Source organism: Hesperophylax consimilis, chromosome 7 (assembly GCF_061612785.1).
Source record: "Hesperophylax consimilis isolate HC1 chromosome 7, BYU_Hcon_1.0, whole genome shotgun sequence".
Classification (NCBI taxonomy): domain Eukaryota; kingdom Metazoa; phylum Arthropoda; class Insecta; order Trichoptera; family Limnephilidae; genus Hesperophylax; species Hesperophylax consimilis.
The window spans coordinates 24,319,313-24,339,775 of record NC_142842.1 but is presented as its reverse complement, the minus strand read 5'-3'; the positions used below and the strand labels follow the sequence as shown (position 1 = coordinate 24,339,775).

The 20,463-nt window shown below is 32.6% G+C and overlaps 1 protein-coding gene across 4 annotated transcripts in view; it reads right to left on the bottom strand.

Annotated features, from left to right (window-relative positions):
• Positions 1–1,593: 1,593 nt before the first annotated feature.
• LOC149422517 (methanethiol oxidase) overlaps positions 1,594–20,463 on the bottom strand; it is a 475,124-nt gene continuing 456,254 nt past the window's right edge. For all 4 annotated transcript variants that reach the window (XM_089633333.1, XM_089633332.1, XM_089633335.1 and 1 more), the window contains exons 8-12: positions 17,186–17,280; positions 13,965–14,149; positions 8,473–8,622; positions 5,015–5,133; positions 1,594–1,992 (exon numbers count right to left, since the gene is read on the bottom strand). In XM_089633333.1, the coding sequence (XP_089489459.1) occupies positions 1,944–1,992; positions 5,015–5,133; positions 8,473–8,622; positions 13,965–14,149; positions 17,186–17,280 (598 nt within the window). In that variant the 3' untranslated portion in view covers positions 1,594–1,943. The remainder of the gene's footprint in view (positions 1,993–5,014; positions 5,134–8,472; positions 8,623–13,964; positions 14,150–17,185; positions 17,281–20,463) is intronic.

Here is a 20,463-nt window from a genome sequence, read left to right as displayed (position 1 = left end):
CGCGTGCACAAATTCATGGATCCTCGGAGCTAAAGCATATGGTACTCCAAGGAAAGGCGCCGAAGAAAGACCGCATGCCGTCCCATTTTGCTGCCCTGTAGTGCCATACCTTCCTCTTTACATGTCAGGTTGACGGTTAATGGAGGATGGGACAGAGGTGGTAATCAGGCAGTGGTCAGAGGATCCTAAGGGCGCTGTCACCTCCACTCTGTACCCGAGTGGCTCACTAGTGAGAAACAGATCAATAGGTTGGCTCAATGTGATGGGATGTCTGGTATTCTGGTCGGAGATTCTATGAGTTGGCTTAGTCCATGGATAAGAGCAAAGGATTCCGCTGATCTACCGGCAGAGTTCGTTGGGCCCGAGAACTTCAGCCATTGTTCATTATGAACATTGAAGTCCCTCAAGATTACAAACTCGGCCGGTGGGTAACGGGGCAAGAGAATATCTACAGTGTCACTCAAGTATTTAAACAACTCCACAGTGTCTGATTCGGCAAGGTTTGGTGAGCGATATAGGCATGCGTAAATTTTCATCATACCGGTGAGATCCACACGTACCCATAACACTTCGTGTTTTGCGCTCTCGATATTTGCGAGACGAGCGCAGCCGATGTCAGCACGGCTGTAAAGGCAGACACCTCCTTTTGGCCTGAAAAGGCTTTCTAAATGATATCCTGGGCAGTTCAGATAGGAGGTATCTGGGGGCTCGGCAATCTGAGTTTCCGTAAGGAAAAGGAGGTGGGGATTTTGTGAGAGAAGGTGGTGGTGGATGGGAGTTAGGTTGGTGTACAGACCGCGAATGTTAGCGAAATTCACCTTCATCTTCGGTCCACACTGAGGACTCCTACTGTTCGCTGTCGCTGAGTTTATATTAATTGGTTGTAAATTCATAGTTTTTAAGTTTGTTTTATTTGTTTGTGGGATTTAGGATGGGTTGGGAAGGATTAGGTTAAAAAGGTTGGGTAGGGAGCTGGAGAGTGGAGCAACTGGATACACCTAATGTAAGGTATGTTCTTCTGACTGCGGTTCCAGGCAATGGGCAGGAGAGTCCGGCTGTGGAGGTCGCCCAGTGCGCCCCAAACGCTGGATGCTGGGTCCTCACCGGTCACGAACCGGCACAACATCAGTGGCAGGGTTTTTTCGCTGACTGATGGGGCAGCCCACCTTTGGTCGTGAGCCCAAGGGTCGGGCCCCTGTACTATCCAGTGGCCCGGACAGCGATAACCGGTTTACTGGATCTCCCTCAACCGGCCTCTCCCAGCCCGGCCCGCCCTGCATTAAGTTAAGGCTGACCCATTCATCAGTGTGATCCATAACGCACAACCCTCCATGAGCCCGGGCACCCCTGCTAAGTCACCAAACGTAGCGAACCACTTCAGGTGACCTGCGGCAGAGGTGTTGGTAACCCAGAGTATGGTTCCCGAGGCGGCGGTACCCATTGACCACCTCCCAAATTAAAGAGGTAAAGGTTTAAAATTAAAGGTTTCAAAATTAAAAAAAGGAAAAGCAGAAGATATCCATGATGTGTTATTATTATTTTTTTAAATAAACCAAACACACTCTTAATAAAATGTTTATTTTATAGTTTATGAGTAAAGTTACATTAAAAAAGCAGGAATAATAAACTCGTAAAATTTAATATCATAAGCTATTGACCGTATTATGCATGATCTATAGTTAAACGATTTAAAGTCACGAAATAGCAAAAATTAAGACAAATATGGAAGATAATATTAAAATATATGATACAGACACCATATATCTGATCTACATTTTAGTAAGTTTTACTCTCCTAAACAAGTTTAATATATTAATAAAAAAAACATGAAAACCGTGATTTAAATATTCGGTAAAAGAATCAAAAAACATGAAGTTATATGCAGATTATTAAGGTATCTATTTAATAACACCAAAATAAAATGTAACAGTGATGTAATTTTTTTAATCATTTGCAAGATATATGTCTGAAGTGCAGTCCCCGCCAGGATACCTGAAAATGGAAGCAATAACGTTAATAGAATAAATTCACAAACAAAATTTGAAACCAACTATATTTTCTTACTATTTTCTTTAATCATTGGAAAACAATATAGCGAGGTATAGTCGCTGAGATCAAGATCATATTATCAAGACTCCATCTAGTGGTAATTAATCGAATAAAAAGCCTCGCCAAACCAAGATAATGTTAGAAAAGATTAAAATAGCTTGAATAAAATAGGTTTGTGCCTTCAAATATTCGCTATTCGAGTAGAATTTAGATAGTTAAATTGTTTTATTCATAAATTCAAGATCTGAATATTTTCGTAGAAGTATTTTCGCTTGAATATGAAAATATTCCGCATATTCCGTGAAAAACTACAGGTTTTTCAGCAATAAAAAAGTACAGGAAAATAGCCAATATATTCGCAGTTTCTTTCGCATAGTTTTTTTTCACAGACATTAAATATGGTAAATTGGATCGATATTTTAAGGATTCTCGCCCAGTTTTGATAGTAAAATGTTTTATTAATTTAACGATTGTGTGTTTTGCAGAATCAGACAAAACAATTAAAAAATGTACAGCAAAAAAGAATATTTGAGGTATTTGATTAAAAGTTAACCTCACCAAAAACGTGCCATTATGAGCCAAAGAGAAATTTATAACGCTTACGTAAAAAAACAGTTTGATTTTACGTATTTCAAGTTAGTAAAAATGGCAATTTATTTTCAGCTGAACCTAACTTTATCTAACCAATGATACTTTATTTTTTTCTAAAACGACAACATTTCTATACGAGTTTTATTTACGATAGCGGCCATAGAAATATACTCGATTGTGTGTGAAAAATAACTTAATAATAAGATAAAAGGAAATTTGTTTTAACTCAAACAGTATTTATGTTAACAGTCGACCTTCATCCAAAAATGTGCTTGTGTATTATTTTATTTAGTAAATCAAAAGCAAATTTTTCTCTGAAATTATTATTGTAAGTAGGTACTTAAATGACTACCCACTAAATTAAACCATAGATATTTTACTTAACATTTTTTTAAATTTGACATAAAGAAAGAATTACCATCTCAATTCCAATTTGTTTTAAGATTTCTAAAGGCCGGTAGGTCCCATAATATTGTTTAATCCGATTTAAGATATTGTAGTAGGAACTACGAAGGCGGGATAGGGGTAGTATCCAATAAAGCCGCCACCTGCAACCGGAACTGGGACGTACCAAACAGAACTTAGCGAAGCTCAGTAAAAAAAAAACTTTCTTAAGTAGATACTATTTACTTTGAAATTGTTCATGAAGATTATCCAGTACTCCCGACGTAAACTTGCCATTACAGCGACGTCTCTCGACTCGACCGAGCGCGGCGACGCCAGGAAGGAAACCGAACGAAATATGACAGATCATTAATTTTCAAGGTGAATTTACTGTGGAAAAGTGCCAACGAATACAGTATCCGGACGTCTCGACGCCATTTGTCATTTCCGGCGCGGGATTGCTTATGACGCGTCCTTTCTGTCGGGTGGTGCACCCACCTTGTACTGTGTACTTGCGTTTAGTTGTACACTGAACAGAAGTATGTTGTGGGCGTGTTTGAAAGCCCCAAGTTAGAATATTTTTATCTTACTTTGGGTGAAATTGACAACCTTCCTCAAATATATCTAGTAAGAAAGCCATTTTCAACATATTTTTTCAAATAAATCTTGCATATTATTTTTCAATTGTATTTGCACACGGTGTATTTTTTTAGATCTGAGCATTTTGATTTTAAATTGTTACTTTTTTACGGTAACTAAAGGATTAAAATACTTTTAGAGCGGGAGCTGTATATACTCTTTTACACGTTTTAAGATAGTAAACAGCTGATAGTAGCCCCGAGGTGAGTGTTTTTTTTCAAATTAGACCTAAAAATCAATTCAGAAATTCACAATCGCTTTATTAAAAAACGAAAGGTCAAATCAAAAAAAGTTATATCGACAAAAACGACTTCCCGCTTTTAGCATTAGTTTCAGTAGCGGCTCGTAACTTTTGAGTTCGATAGAGTGCTAAATTTGAAAATTTTGACATTATTGATATTGCTTAGTCCAAAACGGTATTTTATTTCTTGAATGAAGATTTTTCAGGGAATTTCAGTTTGGCCGTGAAACGGCGGTGAAAAAAACGTTTTCAACTACAACAACATCAATAATGCCATATTTTGTAATATTAGCATTCTAGTACACCCAAAAGTCACTATTTTTAGGGTTGTTTACAATGACGCATGCATAAAAAATCGTGTTATTTAAATTATCACTGACTTTATTTCGTTGCTGTGCCCTTAAGTAGGGTTAATTTTAAATTATTTTCTTTTTCAATATCTAAACTTTTTTTGAACACATCAACACTTTCAATGGCTTATATTATTGGATACTGTCGACAGATAGTATGTCGAAAATATATGGGTGTCATAAATTTACTTTCAAATCGGAATAAATAACACTTCTAGGGATTTTCTAATCAGTGTTGTAGTATATGCATAAATTGTAGTTGTGTGCTATTGTAGTCTAAGTTCATTTTTATTGAACCCGGCAATAATTATTCTTGGACGCTTACAAACAGCGGGGGTAGTTGCACGTAAGCGAGGTCGGATTTTCAATAATTTATTACAACATGATTATGCAATTTGTATGTGAATAAATGGAATCAATATACCTTCTTACATGATATGTTACTTTCACAACGATTACTTAAAATATTTCAACGTGGTATGAAGATACCTTTTTTGTAATGCATTTTACAAATTCTTTAATCAATGATACTGCTCTAATATTATTATTTTTGTATCTATTTATTAAAGGTTAACTTATGTTTACTTTGCCTTTAATCAAAGTATTAGTAATGTATCATTATTATTCTAATAGTTTAATCAACGAATCAGTAGATTAATGAGAAAAAATATCAATTGACTGATGAATAAATCAATTTATCAACCAATCAACTAATCGTAACAGCAAAAATATAAGTTGAAACGAAAGATCGGTTACATACCTCATCTCATGGGCCAAAACTGGTCCATCGGGACCTCCCTTGAATTCAACCAAGAAGTTCTCGTTCAATTTCAGTCCTCCTTCCTCTGTGTTCACGTCCAATCGGATCATCCAGGATCCCTTTAGAAAAAATGTTTAAAGGTTACTATTTATGGAAAAACAAGTAACGTGCAAACATCATCGATAAGTGGGACAAAATGCAACAGATAACAAAAAAAAGAATTACGCATAATTTATGATTTTATTTTTCCTTTTTTTTTCGACATTTAAATGATATTTCAAACCTATATGGCTGTCTGCCATAGTGACAAAGCTGATTCGATGTAACTAGTATTTAGATAAAATACTGGATTTCATGGACATATAAACAAAGGTATAAAACAATATAGTCTCACTGGCTTTATGGTTTAGGTTACGAGTTACACATAAAATGTTATTCAGTCTATCGACACAGGGATAAATTTGAATATTTCATTTTTCTTCCGGCAAAAACGAAAAACCCTAAAACAGAGCTGTTACAGTGGTGTAGATTTCTCTCGTCGAACACGTTTTATTGGAAAATTTATTTTTGCAAATGGTTCGGATGGCGTTTGGTATGCTGGACATCAATTTGTGTAAATCCCCTTTTGCCGCCATCAGCTGAACCATCGGATGATTAGGAGATGCAAATGAGAGGAGTTAGACAAGGTTGCAATCTATGCGATAAACATCGAAACATCGAAACATCGAAACACAAAAACATCGAAAATCGTATTTCTACACCATTAGAAAGTCACATTGAATGAGAGATTTGCATCCTAATTTGCATAATTAGGCTAGTTTATTAGTACATTAATACACAAACAGTGTCCGGAGGTAAAGTGCACAAACTTCGGGAGGTAATTGATTGATTGGTACATGATGGTAACTAAAGTAAAGAAATACATACATTTTTTGAAATTGCGTTGATTTTTTCCCATAGAAACATATTTTTCCATAGAATAACGCAATTTTTCCATGTTCATCTTTTCAACCTGAAAACTACCTTAAAATATTGAAATATCGAAGAAAATTGTCATTTTTTTTACTTCTACTATTATGTAGAATCACCTTTCTAAATTTGCACACTTTACTCTTAAAACAGTCCGAAACTTTTAACAGCTAGCGATATACCTATATGTAAATAATAATAAAAAATTAAAATACTTATCGCTCATTCTGTATTTAGTTGTATGTAGAGCTTTTAATATTTATAGTTTTTATAGTTATTTATATTTATTACTTTTATATTTATAGTTAAAGTTTTTAGTTTTTTGTTTGTCTAAAATTTAAATCTAGTAGAATGTTTAAGTAATTTAATTATTGATATTTTAGCGTCCGTTTTTAGTATTGTCTAACCTTGTTAAGTGCTCTTGTAATAGTATTTCACAAAAATGGCACTTACGGAATATCATCCGATAGATACCTTGAGATTACGTTGATTACATTACTGCGAAAACATATTTAAGACATACTTATAAATTTATTCACAAAATTATACAACAAACGCAAAAACATAAGTCTCTCATCACACCAGGGCAGCCCTGCAGCTTTACTATCCAAGTTACGCTATAAGCATCATGGCTTGGCCTATTTCAGCAAATCGCTTGCCACACACTACCAATGGGAACGTATGGCGAAAGATATCTAGAAATAGGCCAAGTCACGAAAATATGACGATATAGCGTGGCTTAAACCTTCATACAAAATTTACAATAAATAAAGCATTTTAAAGTGGACATAGAACCACGAGCCTACATATAGACATAGTCTACAGTAAGGGTTCCCTATGTATATTTAATTTTGAGAGCTACTTTTACCTTAACTCTTATTGGGATCGACTTGCTTGATAATATTGCTTCATTAGCGGAAAAGCATGTCAAAGGAAAAAAATGACCTACTACCAAGATATTATTTTTTTCATTCATGGCTGAAAATTTGAAATACGAAAATATTTACTGTTTTCAAAATTATTTACCATCGCAATGATTGGTATCGCGATCGACCGGTTGAGAAGACTAGTGTAGGTTCTCTTTGATAAACACTTCTGAGAGTTAATGTGCTTGAATGCCCGTTCCATACTTCACTTTTCTTTTATATGAATTCAATAGTGGTCAGCTAGCCCCGCTGCTTTTGAAAACTGTATATTGGCAACCACTGCATTGAATCCTCCTTGATTGAATTTCCTGGAATCACCTTTCTGCAAGTGTCCTCAAAGCACACAAACGAAAATATTAACTACACTGGTTAATGGATCCTTAAGGACATTCAGAAACAATTTTCGTTATTTTGGACAAAAGTTAAGAAGTTTATATAAAATTTTATTATAATTAAACGAGCTTTGACGTTTTCAGCGAACATTCGATATTTAGTAACAAATTTGCGATTTGTGAGGTAAAGTTTTTGTTGTTTGAACAAGCGATGCTTTAGATAAATACTCAATGTCGGAAAGCGATCACGATGTTTTTTAACAAAACTTTGATGTTTTGGAAAAAATTAGCGATATTTAGGGTTATATTTTCGATGTTAAGGGAAAAAATTTTAGGTTTTTTGGATAAAAGTTTTAACGTTTTGATAAAAATTCGTGGTTTTGTTGCACCCCTAAGAGTGAGTGTATCCTGCGTGGAATCTGGTTATCTACATAAATCCATCCCGGACCGAAACTGACCGCTGACCGCTGACAGAGTGAGGACTTTGAAAGAGATTATTTGTCAAAGGAACAGAATGTCAATATCAAAGAAAAACTTAAAATCAAAACATGCGGTTCAAAGAACGAAAATGCGAAAATAAAATGAAATATTTGTAACTCACTCTAATATGTTCAAGAAAATTTAACTTTCATATAACATTAAAAATGTAATACAAAATACTGACCAAAATATTACGTTGGTAGGTAATTAACAAAAATCGCTTTTTGAATGCAAATTTTTTAGATTTGAAGCGAGTATGAACAAAAAATAAATATAAAAAATGTTCACATATTTTCAAGCTATGACGGAAAGTCATAGAAATTTAGAAATTTCTTTTAGAAATTCTAAACAAAAAACCGTACATATTTCATAATCCCAGAACTTACAGTATGAAAGACGATTATATCACACAAATGATTGTCTGTCAAAACTTCATTCGAAAAACTAATAATTCCTGTCGATAACTATCGACAACACTTTGCTATAGTTCCACAGCGGAATGTATATATAATAATGCAACGCATAAGTATATTTATATGAAAAGTAGGTAAATGCAAGTTAATACATCTTCCTGGAGAGAGAACACCTCTCAGAATCTAAAAGTTTTTAGGAATGGTTTTAAAATTGAAAAAAATAATGTATTAATAAGAAAACGTTTCAGTTTTTAAGCTAAAAATATAACATACGAGTTTCCAATCTCTCACTGGAGCTTTAATCCCAACAAAAGAGCGAATGCAATAAGTACTTGTACCTTTTCAATCTCATCGGGGTAGAACTCTTTATCCCAGGGGGAGTACAGCGAAGATGAGACGTAAAGTCTCTTTCCATCGAGAGACAGCTGCAGCATCTGGGGTGCTCCGTCCAACCTCCTCCCCTTTACAAACACCGGCTCTGGTTGCACCTACACATACAAAATAAAATAGGAATTAATTTTACATCATGCGGACATTGGAGACATGAGATATACGGCACTGAAATTTTATTTATTTGTTGAACTTAATTTGTTTTTGGTACTAACAGCATTTAGGTACCTACATAGAATAATTTTCATGTAATCTTTACAATTTGTAAATGTTAACATTTACCTCCTATTTCAGAATATTCTCATGTTTAGAAAGGGCTTACTACCATGAGTGATAAAATTATTACAATTACGTGGTTACTACCATGTTCGCACATTTATATACTATGCTTATAGGTACACTAACTGGAAAGAAATTCATGAAGTCATAAACGAGTACGTTTACACATACCTATACATTATTATTAGTCTGGTGTAAAGCTTTTTAATAAAACTTCATGATCATTTTCTGCCCTTATTTCTTTAAGTTACTCGTTAAAATATTCACCAAATTGTATCTTAACTCTTGAACATAAATTTGTTTTACTCTACAAAAGACAAATAGTTTTTATATGAGACATTATCACGGTATAATTTTAACCACACATTACCGAGGATTAAAGAAAATATATAAAAATGACGTTTTCTTAGGATTATCATCAGTTATATCGATGTTATGGTTTATGGGTGTTGTTTAAACATTACAATTATATGTTTTAAGCTTTCCATATGTTCTAGCTCTAAAAAAAATTAGGTATATGTTATCTATATTGACTTCTTGCTTAGTTATTTTAGGTTAAACTTATTTTGCATTTAAGATTCTTATGGATTATAGATTATATATTTATCCATTATAGATTCATCTTGGAGGATCCTCCAAGAGTCTAATTATTCAACCGATTGTTACTTTTCCCAATGCTAATGAGCAGAATTTTTGTCTAGAGTATTATATCCATCTATGTATAATGAATCAATGTTACTATTGTAACAAATATTGTTAAAATGAACTGACTGATGTCATTTTTAAACTATTCTTAAACTATTGAGTTGCAAGTTTTTGAACTTGAATTAATCAGTGTACATTTTTTGGTTATATAATATGATATAAACAGAGATCTGCTCAAAGCTCACAGAGTAAAGTATTTTTTTTAAATATCAAGTAGTTTTTTTTAATAAATACGATGTGTTTGCTACAATCTTTCTTCTTCCATTATAACCGCAGAGCAAGCTAGTCCTAACGACTACCGAAGGGGCATCGAGATTTTTTTAGTAAAGATATTAAAAATCATCATGTGATTGCTCCACTGTAATTAATGTGTTTTTTTATTGGAGAGACCTTGAAAACTTAACAAAAGATAATGAATTTCATAAAAATATCAACTGTTTTATAAACCCATGGCAAAACAATCCCCTACACAAGGTCAAAATATCCATTAATAACATGACTAAAACAAGATGAAAATAATGGATTTCCTTTGGGAGTAGGTATTGTCTGTGCTGAATTCTAACCGATCATCCCAACTGATAATTTCAATAAATCTTAAGCTACGACCCTTAAGGAATTCTATACAAACACTAGATATTACTAAATAACAAAGCTTTATTTTAACGACTAATACTTTAAGAAATACTAAACCGATAGGTCTTTATAAACACGAATAAATTTGTTTTTATTTGAACATAAACTCTGAAACAGTGAGCTCTGGATTTGCACAGATATTTCTACACTCAATTCATGCTAACGCATCAACTATGGAGCTTTGAAATGTTATTTTATACTAAACAATAAGATTAGACGCCACTTTTCGTGTATAATCGGGTAATAAGCGTGGACAGAAAATCCCCCGCCAATTGAAAGCAATAAACTTATAGTTTTCCGAAGCACAGTTGGTCGATGCGTTATTTCCTCTGAAATCATAAGATTTGTAGGTGGGTACCTGAATACCTAACTACTTAGTTATATATATATTTTAATTTCAATAAACAATTGATCAATTTGTCTATGGAAACGTCACCATCTTAGTGACAATCGTTTTTTCAAACTTTCTCCAGGTAGGTTGGTAGCATAATACTGGAAAAATGCCATGAAAAAATTCGAAATTAACACGACGACTTAACATTTGAAAAAAGAATCTCTATTGAAACATTAAAACGGCCACCATCTTGAACCGGAGACGGAATGTACAAACAAAATTATGGAATCAGAACACTTATTCGCTAAGCTCAGTCAATTATTCGTCTAATTTTTAATTGTGAAGTCAACTTCAAAACCAGACCTTAATTAAGCTAAACATTATTACAAAATGGGTAAATGTAATATATTTTAAAGACATTATATTATTTATTTTCATGAGTTATGCAACGTATCATATTTACGGTGTACATAATATTATTACGTGGAATAACAATCAGCACGTTGATGAATATCATTACTTACACCCTGTGCAATCTACAAACGTGTGTTGTCTATGGATTAGTTGACACGTGGCTAAATTTGTGTTCAGTACATGTGTGATTATACTACATATGTGATTTACCTTGTATTATTAGAGATTGGCTATCATAATAACTATTGTAAGCTGGATGGGCTGGAACAAATATGGTCGCCACACTTCTCACAATACATTTTTTAAGATTATTTTATTTATCAATATCTATTTAGTATACTTTGTCATGTATTACATTATTAAGAATAAACATAATATAATACAGATTCTTTATATTCACAGTCCTCCCTAGGAATTCTTGTTCGACTCTATGTTTTTGTGTTCTGTTTTGGTTTTGGTGTTATTATTTATTTATTACACGCCCTAGTGGGCTTTTCTTTAAAAAAAATACAAGCATTTTGTATCAGAGTAAACACTTAAAAATTAATGCAATAAAGAAGAATGTAAACATAGTGGCAAAAATGAATCCTCAGGCATATAATTGAATTTAAAAGATTCAACAAAACAAAATAGTAGAAGCGGAGAAGTTATATGGGTATAATTTCTGTGGTGGTAGTAGGAGATTTTCAAACATTGTTGGGTTATTCGTAACCCGGGAATGTTTGTCTTTCTTTTAAAAAAAAAAAAAATATAGGTCGATTTGTGTCTAGAAGAATAAAAGTGATAGAATATACAACATTTATACTGATTATTTTTCAAATGAAACATATCACCCAGATCAGAATATTTGTTTGAAGTCTCGCAATCGGAGAATTTTGGTAAGCTAGTGTCCTGGTGTTATTGAAGTAAAAAGGTAAGAAATGTCGGCATGATTTTTTGGGAACATGGATATTGATACATTGAAGTAATTCGGGACAGTCAATTTTAAAATGTAGTATTCTTTGTAACAGTATTAAATCTGTGCTTGTTCTTATTTCTGCGTTCATACATGGCGTGAATTTAATTATTTTATAGAAATTCACTTTTTGAAAGTTATGCTTTATTACTTTTATGACCTATGTTCAGTTTGCAATGTTTTCTGTGTATTTCAAATGCGCTATATACATTTAATTTTTTAATTTTTTGTAAAAATAAGTACTGTTTTAGGAACTAGATAAAATTATCTTTCCGGTGTATGTAGTTAAAATAAACAAAAATGTTTTAAAATCAAACCTGAAAAATTTTGTCAAAAACGGTAACAACGTTTTTACTTAATTTTTTATTCCAAGCAGAGAAAAATTGAGAAAACTCGATATTTCGAAAATACGTTCGTTTCGTTTGGGGAATTTATAAGAAAACTGTAGCTTCACTTTTATTTCGTTCATATAATAAGAAATATTTAACTTTTTAATTTTAACCGAATGTTACGATAGCGGCGCAAAATATGAATTATTATTTATGAGTATTTCTACGATATTATTAATGGATTAAAGTATAAATCATATATGTCATATATGACCCTAAAATTCTAAAGGGGTTAAGATGTGAAGACAAATTATATTTGTTTACTAATAGATTTTTTTTTTAAAATTATTTAAATATAAATCATAGTTACATTAATACATACATATTTTGCAAAATATAATATTTAGGTTCATAATTGGTCATGTATACCTTATCAGAAATGAGGAGCTCTTGTGCCTGATAAGGGAGCCACGATTCTTACTTAGATTCAATGTTATAATATTATGTTATGTGTAAAATATAAATATAATATATATATATATACATATATTTTTTTTTAATATAAGTTTTTTTGGAAAAAAAGTTTGATTTTATTTATTTGTTCTTGTTGGTTCGTAATACAGCGCAATTCGGAAGGGAGATTATTGTAGTTTTTTATGGCTTGGTAAATATAATGGTTTTGCATTTGAGTTGTTTTAAAGATTGGCGTAACAAATTGATTAGCATTTCTCATCAGTTTGTAAAATTCTTAATATTCTGTGTTATTTTTTTCTTTACAAATTTTTATAATTGAAGTTTGCTTAAATATATCATCAATATTTGGTACTGAAAACAATTTAAAAAGCAATTATGCTGGGAAAGTAGAGTTTTTTTTAAGTATTACCTTTATAATAATTTTTTGCGAGACTTTTACTGAGTTTAGGTTGTTTTTATAAGATCCTCCCCAACAGATATTAAGATACATCAAAAAAAAAATCTAGCTGAAAGAGATTAATGAAAAAAACGACATAGAAAACTAATAAAACAGAAATGATTAACTTTAGATCACCTCAGCACAGGTCACCCTAGTGAGGAAGACTGAGAAATACAATTTGCTACACATATATTTAAAATAGTATTTTGTATGTACAATTTTTAAATAGTCTTATAATAAAAAAAATATATATTGCGTATGTACGGCCGCAAACAAATAATTTTTCAAACATATTTTTAATTTATTTTTTTACCGTTAAGGGTAATTCTCAACTCAATTCTTTCAAGAAAGGCATATAAATACAATATTGAACTGAATCATTGAAACATAAAGTATTTGTGTGCCTTTTTAAAAATAATAATTCGTTTTAATATTTTAAAGCATAACTTCCATCTACATGTTTACTTATTATTTGTAGGGTTTCCCGTAAATTTAAAATAAAAAAGATAGTGCAAAATAATGTCAAAAAGAATTTAATGGAAAACTACACAGCGAAAAAGTACTGAGAAAGTAATCGTAAAGATAGTGCACATTTTACAAAATTTTCAGTCGTAATATCGTAACGTTTTGTCAATCAAATGAATTGGATACCTATATTTTATATTATCTAAGTTCAACTGTAGAACTTAAATTTGAATGCCGGCATTCTATTTCCTCCTTTTTATATTTATAAATTCATTAATTGCCATTAAAAAATTGTGTATTATTGTCAACAGGACAGGACATGACCATTTTATGACATTTGACATTGACATTTTATGACCAGGGTGCATAAAAATGATGGAATTCAACCAAAAATAATAGATTAATTTAATTACCTTGATAATCTTGTCGTTGACAACCTTTAATTGGTCGCTCATTAGCTTTCCTCCGATGAAGATCTGCCCGGTCAGCTTGGGGTGCTTGGTGTCAGTGATGTCGTACTGCCTGACGTCTCCATGGAACCAGTTGGCGAAGTAGATGAACTTGTCGTCCATCGAGATGATGATGTCCGTCATCATACCTGTGCGAGGAAATACGATTAAAGGGGAAAATAATTTTTCAGTTAGTTACAATGCCCATTGGTTTTTACACAACTACATAACAACATTTAAAAAACTTACAGAATATACGTATATAACCTGTAATAATAATTAATTCTCAGACTATAAAAATATTACCATTCTTTATTTCGGCTACTGGCATTATACCTAGCTCTCTCATAAAAAATTTAGGCGTATTAGATCTATCAAAAAATAAATATATAAAAATGCAAAAGACGGTCATTTTGAATACATATAGGATAACGAAAGATTTTTTAAATATTTACGTTGAGGGATCAGTAGGATTTATAGACCCTGTTAGAAGTTCTACCGAGCCGAACCCTCTGATATGAAAATATCTGGAGTCGGTGAATTATTTTCCCATTTGATCTCTGGTGAGTTGACGTGTTGTTCTTGTATTGTTTTGTATTTATTTTGCTTATATAATGCACTTGCATAATGTTGATTGACTAGATGATCATTTGTGGAAAAGTGTGTGGAAGGGTTTAGTTTTTTCTATGGGGAAGATTTAACCCGGACATAAAATCGGAAGTAATCAATATATAATTATCTCAACCAAACGTATGTTGTCAAATTTTCGTCAAACAAATGTTTGAGTATTGGAGAGTTGAACGCAGAAATATAAGGATTTATGCTTGCCATTCAGGATAGAATCATTAATACTAAAAATTATAGGAAGCATATAATCAAAGATACAAATTAAATTGATGATTTATGTAAAAAAATTCTGGCTTTTCCGGAAACTATAGAACATATTATATCGGGATGTTCTGTATTAGCGCCGTCAGCGCTATACATTTAGGTATAATCAAGTTTTAAAAATAATTCACCAAAGTTTGGTAACTAAACATAACTTTATTGATTGCCGTAATACAGTTCCGTACTATAAATACGAACCAAATTCATTTTTAGAAAATGAATTTTATAGAATATATTATGATAAAACTATACTAACAGCCCAAACGATTAATCATAATAGACCCAATATTGTTTTACATGACAAAATTTAAAAAAAACTTAGGTATATCATTGATGTCGCTATCCCAAATTCCTGTAATATTCAAAAATCTATTTAAAAAAAAAAAAAAAAAATACGCAGATTTAGGAAATGAGATTAAAAGAATTTGGCATTCTCAGACTATAAAAATTTAAACCAATTGTTATTTCGGCTACTGTCATTATACCTAGCTCTCTCATTCAAAATTTAGGCGTATTAGATCTGTCAAAGAATTTACATATAAAAATGCAAAAATCCGTCATTATAAATACATGTAAAGTTACGAAAGATTTTTTAAAATATTTATATTGAGGGATCAGTAGGATTTATAGGTCCAATTAGAAGTTCTACCGAGCCGAACCCTCTGATATGAAAATATCTGGAGTCGGTGAATTATTTTCCCATTTGATCTCTGGTGATTTGACGTGTTGTTCTTGTATTATTTTGTATTTATTATGCTTATATATTGCACTTGCATAATGTCGATTGAATAGATGATCATTTGTGGAAACATGTGTGAAAGTGTGTGTGTGTGTTTAGTTTTTCCTGTGTTGAAGATTTAACCCGTACATAAAGTCGGAAAATAAAATTATAAAATTATAATTATAAAACTGATACAGTTAAGGATAATTGCATGACTGCTTGTATATTTGCTTTTTACTGAGCTCATATTTAGATATTCTGATTAGTCGTGAGCTGGCCTATCACCAATCGTTGTCGTAGAAATTTTGGGACACGTTGTATAAGCTTTAAGTTGTAGTAGTACAACATTATTTTTTAGTTAATTAAAACAATGAATGAATATTTATGGCTTATTCTTAAGTAATTAATTAGAAGCAGAGAATGGACGGTTGCCTCGAGAGGGTTTCCTTGTGGAGTAAAAATAACCTAGTCGATTTTTATGTTTCAAAGACCCAATCATGTCTGATTACATCTAAAATGGATCGAAATGACGATCTAGTCTCCTTCAACGGAAACAATCTTCCCAACATGCCTTCCATTGATATGCTTGGTGTAACTCTAAGTGAACAACTCAGGCACGGGAGCTCTATTGAAGCCAAAGTCAAGTTATCCTCTCAAAAGGTGGGCTACCTGGGCGTACTGTACAAGGTCCGCAGATACTTTAATAGTACACAACTGCTGACCCTGTAAAAATCTTATTACTGTTGAATTTGGCAGCGACCTCTGGTCTGGAGTCCCAAAATACCTGAAAAAACCTTTGACTCTGTGCAGAAACGGGCGATCCGTTTGATAGATTCCATATCTTAACTCGCGGATTGCAGACTTTAGAGCACAGGCGTCAGGTAGCTGTGCTCCTAGGAATCAGCGTCATTGATCTCTTCGGCATCGATGCAAACTGAAGAAATACGCCAAATGCGCGCCTAACATATTTACACGGTTGACATTGTCACATGAGAACGAGTCGCTTCTACGACTCGTTCTTGAGTGCCGGCTCTGTGTTTCCTCCCTCCTTAAACATGGATCATGCATCTCTTCAAGAGATTTTCACTACTTCCTCTCCACAAAAGACCCTCCACACAGCATCCCCAGATATGACATAGGTCCTGAGTGAAATTATTTTAATCATAGCCCCCTGTATGGAGAGAATCCTAAAAAAAACTTTTTTCTTCTTCTAAAAAATATTAAGTACAATTTCTTAACATTACTCATCAGAAAATATTTATTTTGGATTCTTCAAACTCGTAAGTTAACACAACTTTTCCAATTTAAAGCTATTTGACCTTAAAAAATAAATACGTATTTTAACAAAATAACAACTAAAAAAATAACCGCAATCCAATTAAAATTAAACGAAGCTTTTAGTGAAGATTTTTTTTAAATTCTTTGAATTTTCTTTCATATGAGTTTGAATTGTGTCTAAAGCAATGAAAAAGAAAAGTAAACTCTTTTCGGTTTTAATGAAAACTTCGAGAATATTTTTATAAAATCCCGAGGATATTAAAATATTTTTGGAATAGTTTTTTACAAAAGTACCTACCTGATATTTCAGGGGAAGACCATCCTTCCACTTTTACGCTGGCAACATCGATTACTTTTTCATGTGTCATCTTGCCATCAGCTTGCTTTTCAAATCTGAAAGGAATTTTAAATATAATATATTATCTTTTTTAGTTGTTATTTGCTGGGGATCGTGATCCTTTTCCAATTTTCCTAGTTGACAAGGCTCCTCTACTCCTCGCGGTCCTTCGCTGCATGGAGAGCCAAGGATACCGACGACGTTCCGGACGTCAGTTACATTTTTTATTACTCCGGTCTATTTATTTTTATTATCGATACAGTGTACTGTAAAATTGAAAGACAAACATTCCCGGGTTACGAATAACCTGACAATATTTGAAAATCTATTACTACCACCACAGTTATAAGTCATGGAGGACTTAGCCAGTCAGAGAATTGAACATACTATGCTAGGGTGGGACCCAAACGCGATGTCAACTCAGCCATCGACCGGTCATGATGAATTAGTCCAAACTGCTCCCAAACCGGCGACCTCCAGCTTGCTAGTCGAGGGCCTCACCCATCGACGCCGGAGGCCATCTTCTTGATAAGGAAGAACAGCAGAAGTCGCTCTCAAATAAGATTTATTTATTTACTTGTTTTGGGTATACACAGTTTTCGGAAAGGCGTTCTTTGAGCTTTCGTTTCCGAGTAAATGGAGTCCAAAGATGATTTTTTTTAGTTAAATATTTTTTTTTCTACATCTAAATATGATGCAGATTCAGCAGTTATCAAACAAAATAATATATTTTCAGACGCCGATATTTTCCATTTGTCCTTAGTTCAGTTTACTAAATGCATATTGCAGAAAATTAAATCAAATTGTTAATAACGTACCCTCTTCCCCCGCATGTGTGTATACATCTAAGATTTCTCAGTTTTTTTCATTAAGGTGTTTTTATGTTTTTCTGTTTATTTATGTTTTTTTCAAAACAACTTTTTGTTTTTCACTAACTTGTGTGCGGTATTTATATAACTACAAATATACTCGAGTATAATATTGTATGTAAGGCGCGCGAAATTCACCACAGGCTTCCATAAAAATTACCATTAAGTAACGGAAAACGCTTTCACAGCTCGTTCCCGCCGAAAACTCTTCAGCAATTTCAAGGGCGACATAAAAGCCCGAGTGCGGAGAAATAATTCCCCTCGTCTGGAAAAGGCTGTATTGGCTGGCTGTTCCATTATTTAAATAAGATTGTGGTTTGGAACATATTGGGGTTGCCACATCAGAATAAATCTGCTCAATTTTACCAATCTACAAAAATGTATTTCAATACATTAGATTGTTTTTTATGATAATCAGTTTTACTACCAGATTTGGATTCTTGAATATATAAATGACATATTTCCTTGAATTGAACAGTAACTAAACAATGCGTTTTATTTATTCAAAAACCAGTTTTTAACATAAAAAAACATACTCTGCACATCTCACAGGGCATTCCTGTATCAAGATGTGCAGCTTTACAATTATATCATTTACAAAAATACATATATGTAAACTTAATATAATAATAACATTAAATTTAAACCCCAAAAAAAAGTTTATGACACGGTCGTTTCGAGACCGGTAGACAAAAATAAACAAAATTTTAGTAACAAATGTACGAAAAATAAAAACAAAAATGTCAACAAAAGAAGCATTGGTAAGTAAGTTGGCAACAATAATATTCTTCTGTTCACTAAAGTACAAGGTACCTGTGCTGGCTTATCAGACACAAGCATAGGGTAACCACGGGCAATTTAATTTTTATAATTGCACGGGCAATTTAAATTATTTTTTTCTGACTATTTTTCTTATTACAAAGTATTGCCTTGGTAAAAGATACTATTCAGAGTCGAAACATTGCTGGAAATAACTTGAGCCATTTTTATCAGATCAAAATAGTCAGGTTCTTTTAAAGCTCCCTCTTCCCATTTCCTTCATCTCCTCAACGCTTCAGTATTCATTTCGCAGAAAAATAGAAGAGATAATATGGAGTTTTAATAAAATATCTTAAAACTTAACTTCTGGCCTCAGTGGTCGCCAAACGGTTGAAAGCAGCTGCGACTGTTGTGCGGTTTCACATAAAAAATAATATTATTTTATCAATTTAATTTCGGCTTTTCTTTAATATTTTTATTATTAACCTAATTTATAGGATTAAACTTACATTTCTTGTCTTTCAAAATCTTCTTTTAACCTCAAAGTGATGATGTATTACTGTATTTGATCTTGCTACCAATACCTATTAAGCATGTACCTACTTTGGTAGACTGTTCCAATTTGTAGTATCTTAGTTTTATGCTTCTGATACTTCTTTACAGACTTGGTGGATGATCTTTGAGTATTATAATAATGGGCAGATTAATAATAACAATAGAATGTAGGTACTTTACTTACTGTTTTTTGTCGCACTAAGTATACAAGTTACTTGAAGGAAGGTTACTGGTACAAAGACCCAATAAGAAAGCACACATACCCATTTATACCTTGGCATAATTGTGCTATATCTCTCCCGGTTCCATGATAAATCAACTCATCGACAATTCAACACACCTTTAAAAAGTGATATAAAGTCATTAGAAACGATGAACAAAAAAAAATTAAACCTAACCTAACCTAACCTACTTAACCTAGTTAATTAAGTGTTTTTTCATCACTTTCCATGACTTTAAATAACTTTTTAAAGATGTGATGAATTACATTTTGATGATTTATCCGGTCACCATCTCTCATACACGAATGTGTTTTTCGCACAAATGTCTAAATAGACATACATTCACTACACCTACTGTACGCCTGCCTCGACAAAAGGAATTTCCCATTGAGACAACCATTGAAGATAAATGAATAGATACCTTGTTCTCACCGTTCGAGAGTTTTTGCTGCTAAACATAGAAAGTTTTGTTGCAGAGTGGTACGTACTTAGTTGTCTACTATTAACTCTTGGTTAAAACCGAATTTCGTTTGATCATTAAATAAAACTATTTGCAGGCAATCGCAATCTTATTCATTAATTTATTTCTCTTACCTCGTCTAATACTCCAGCCACATGAACCAAAAACAAAATGTTTAATTTATGAGAGAAATGGCGTCATGGAAAATTTCACCAATGTGGAATTGTAACAAAAACGTTTTTATAGCACCAAGGTCCTTTCGATTTTTTTTTAAATTTCTCCCTAGAGAAGAATTTCAATGTGTCTTATTCGTATCGAAACAAGAATGTCCCTCAAAGTGATAATAAAAAGATACGAAAAACTGCTAAGAACGAT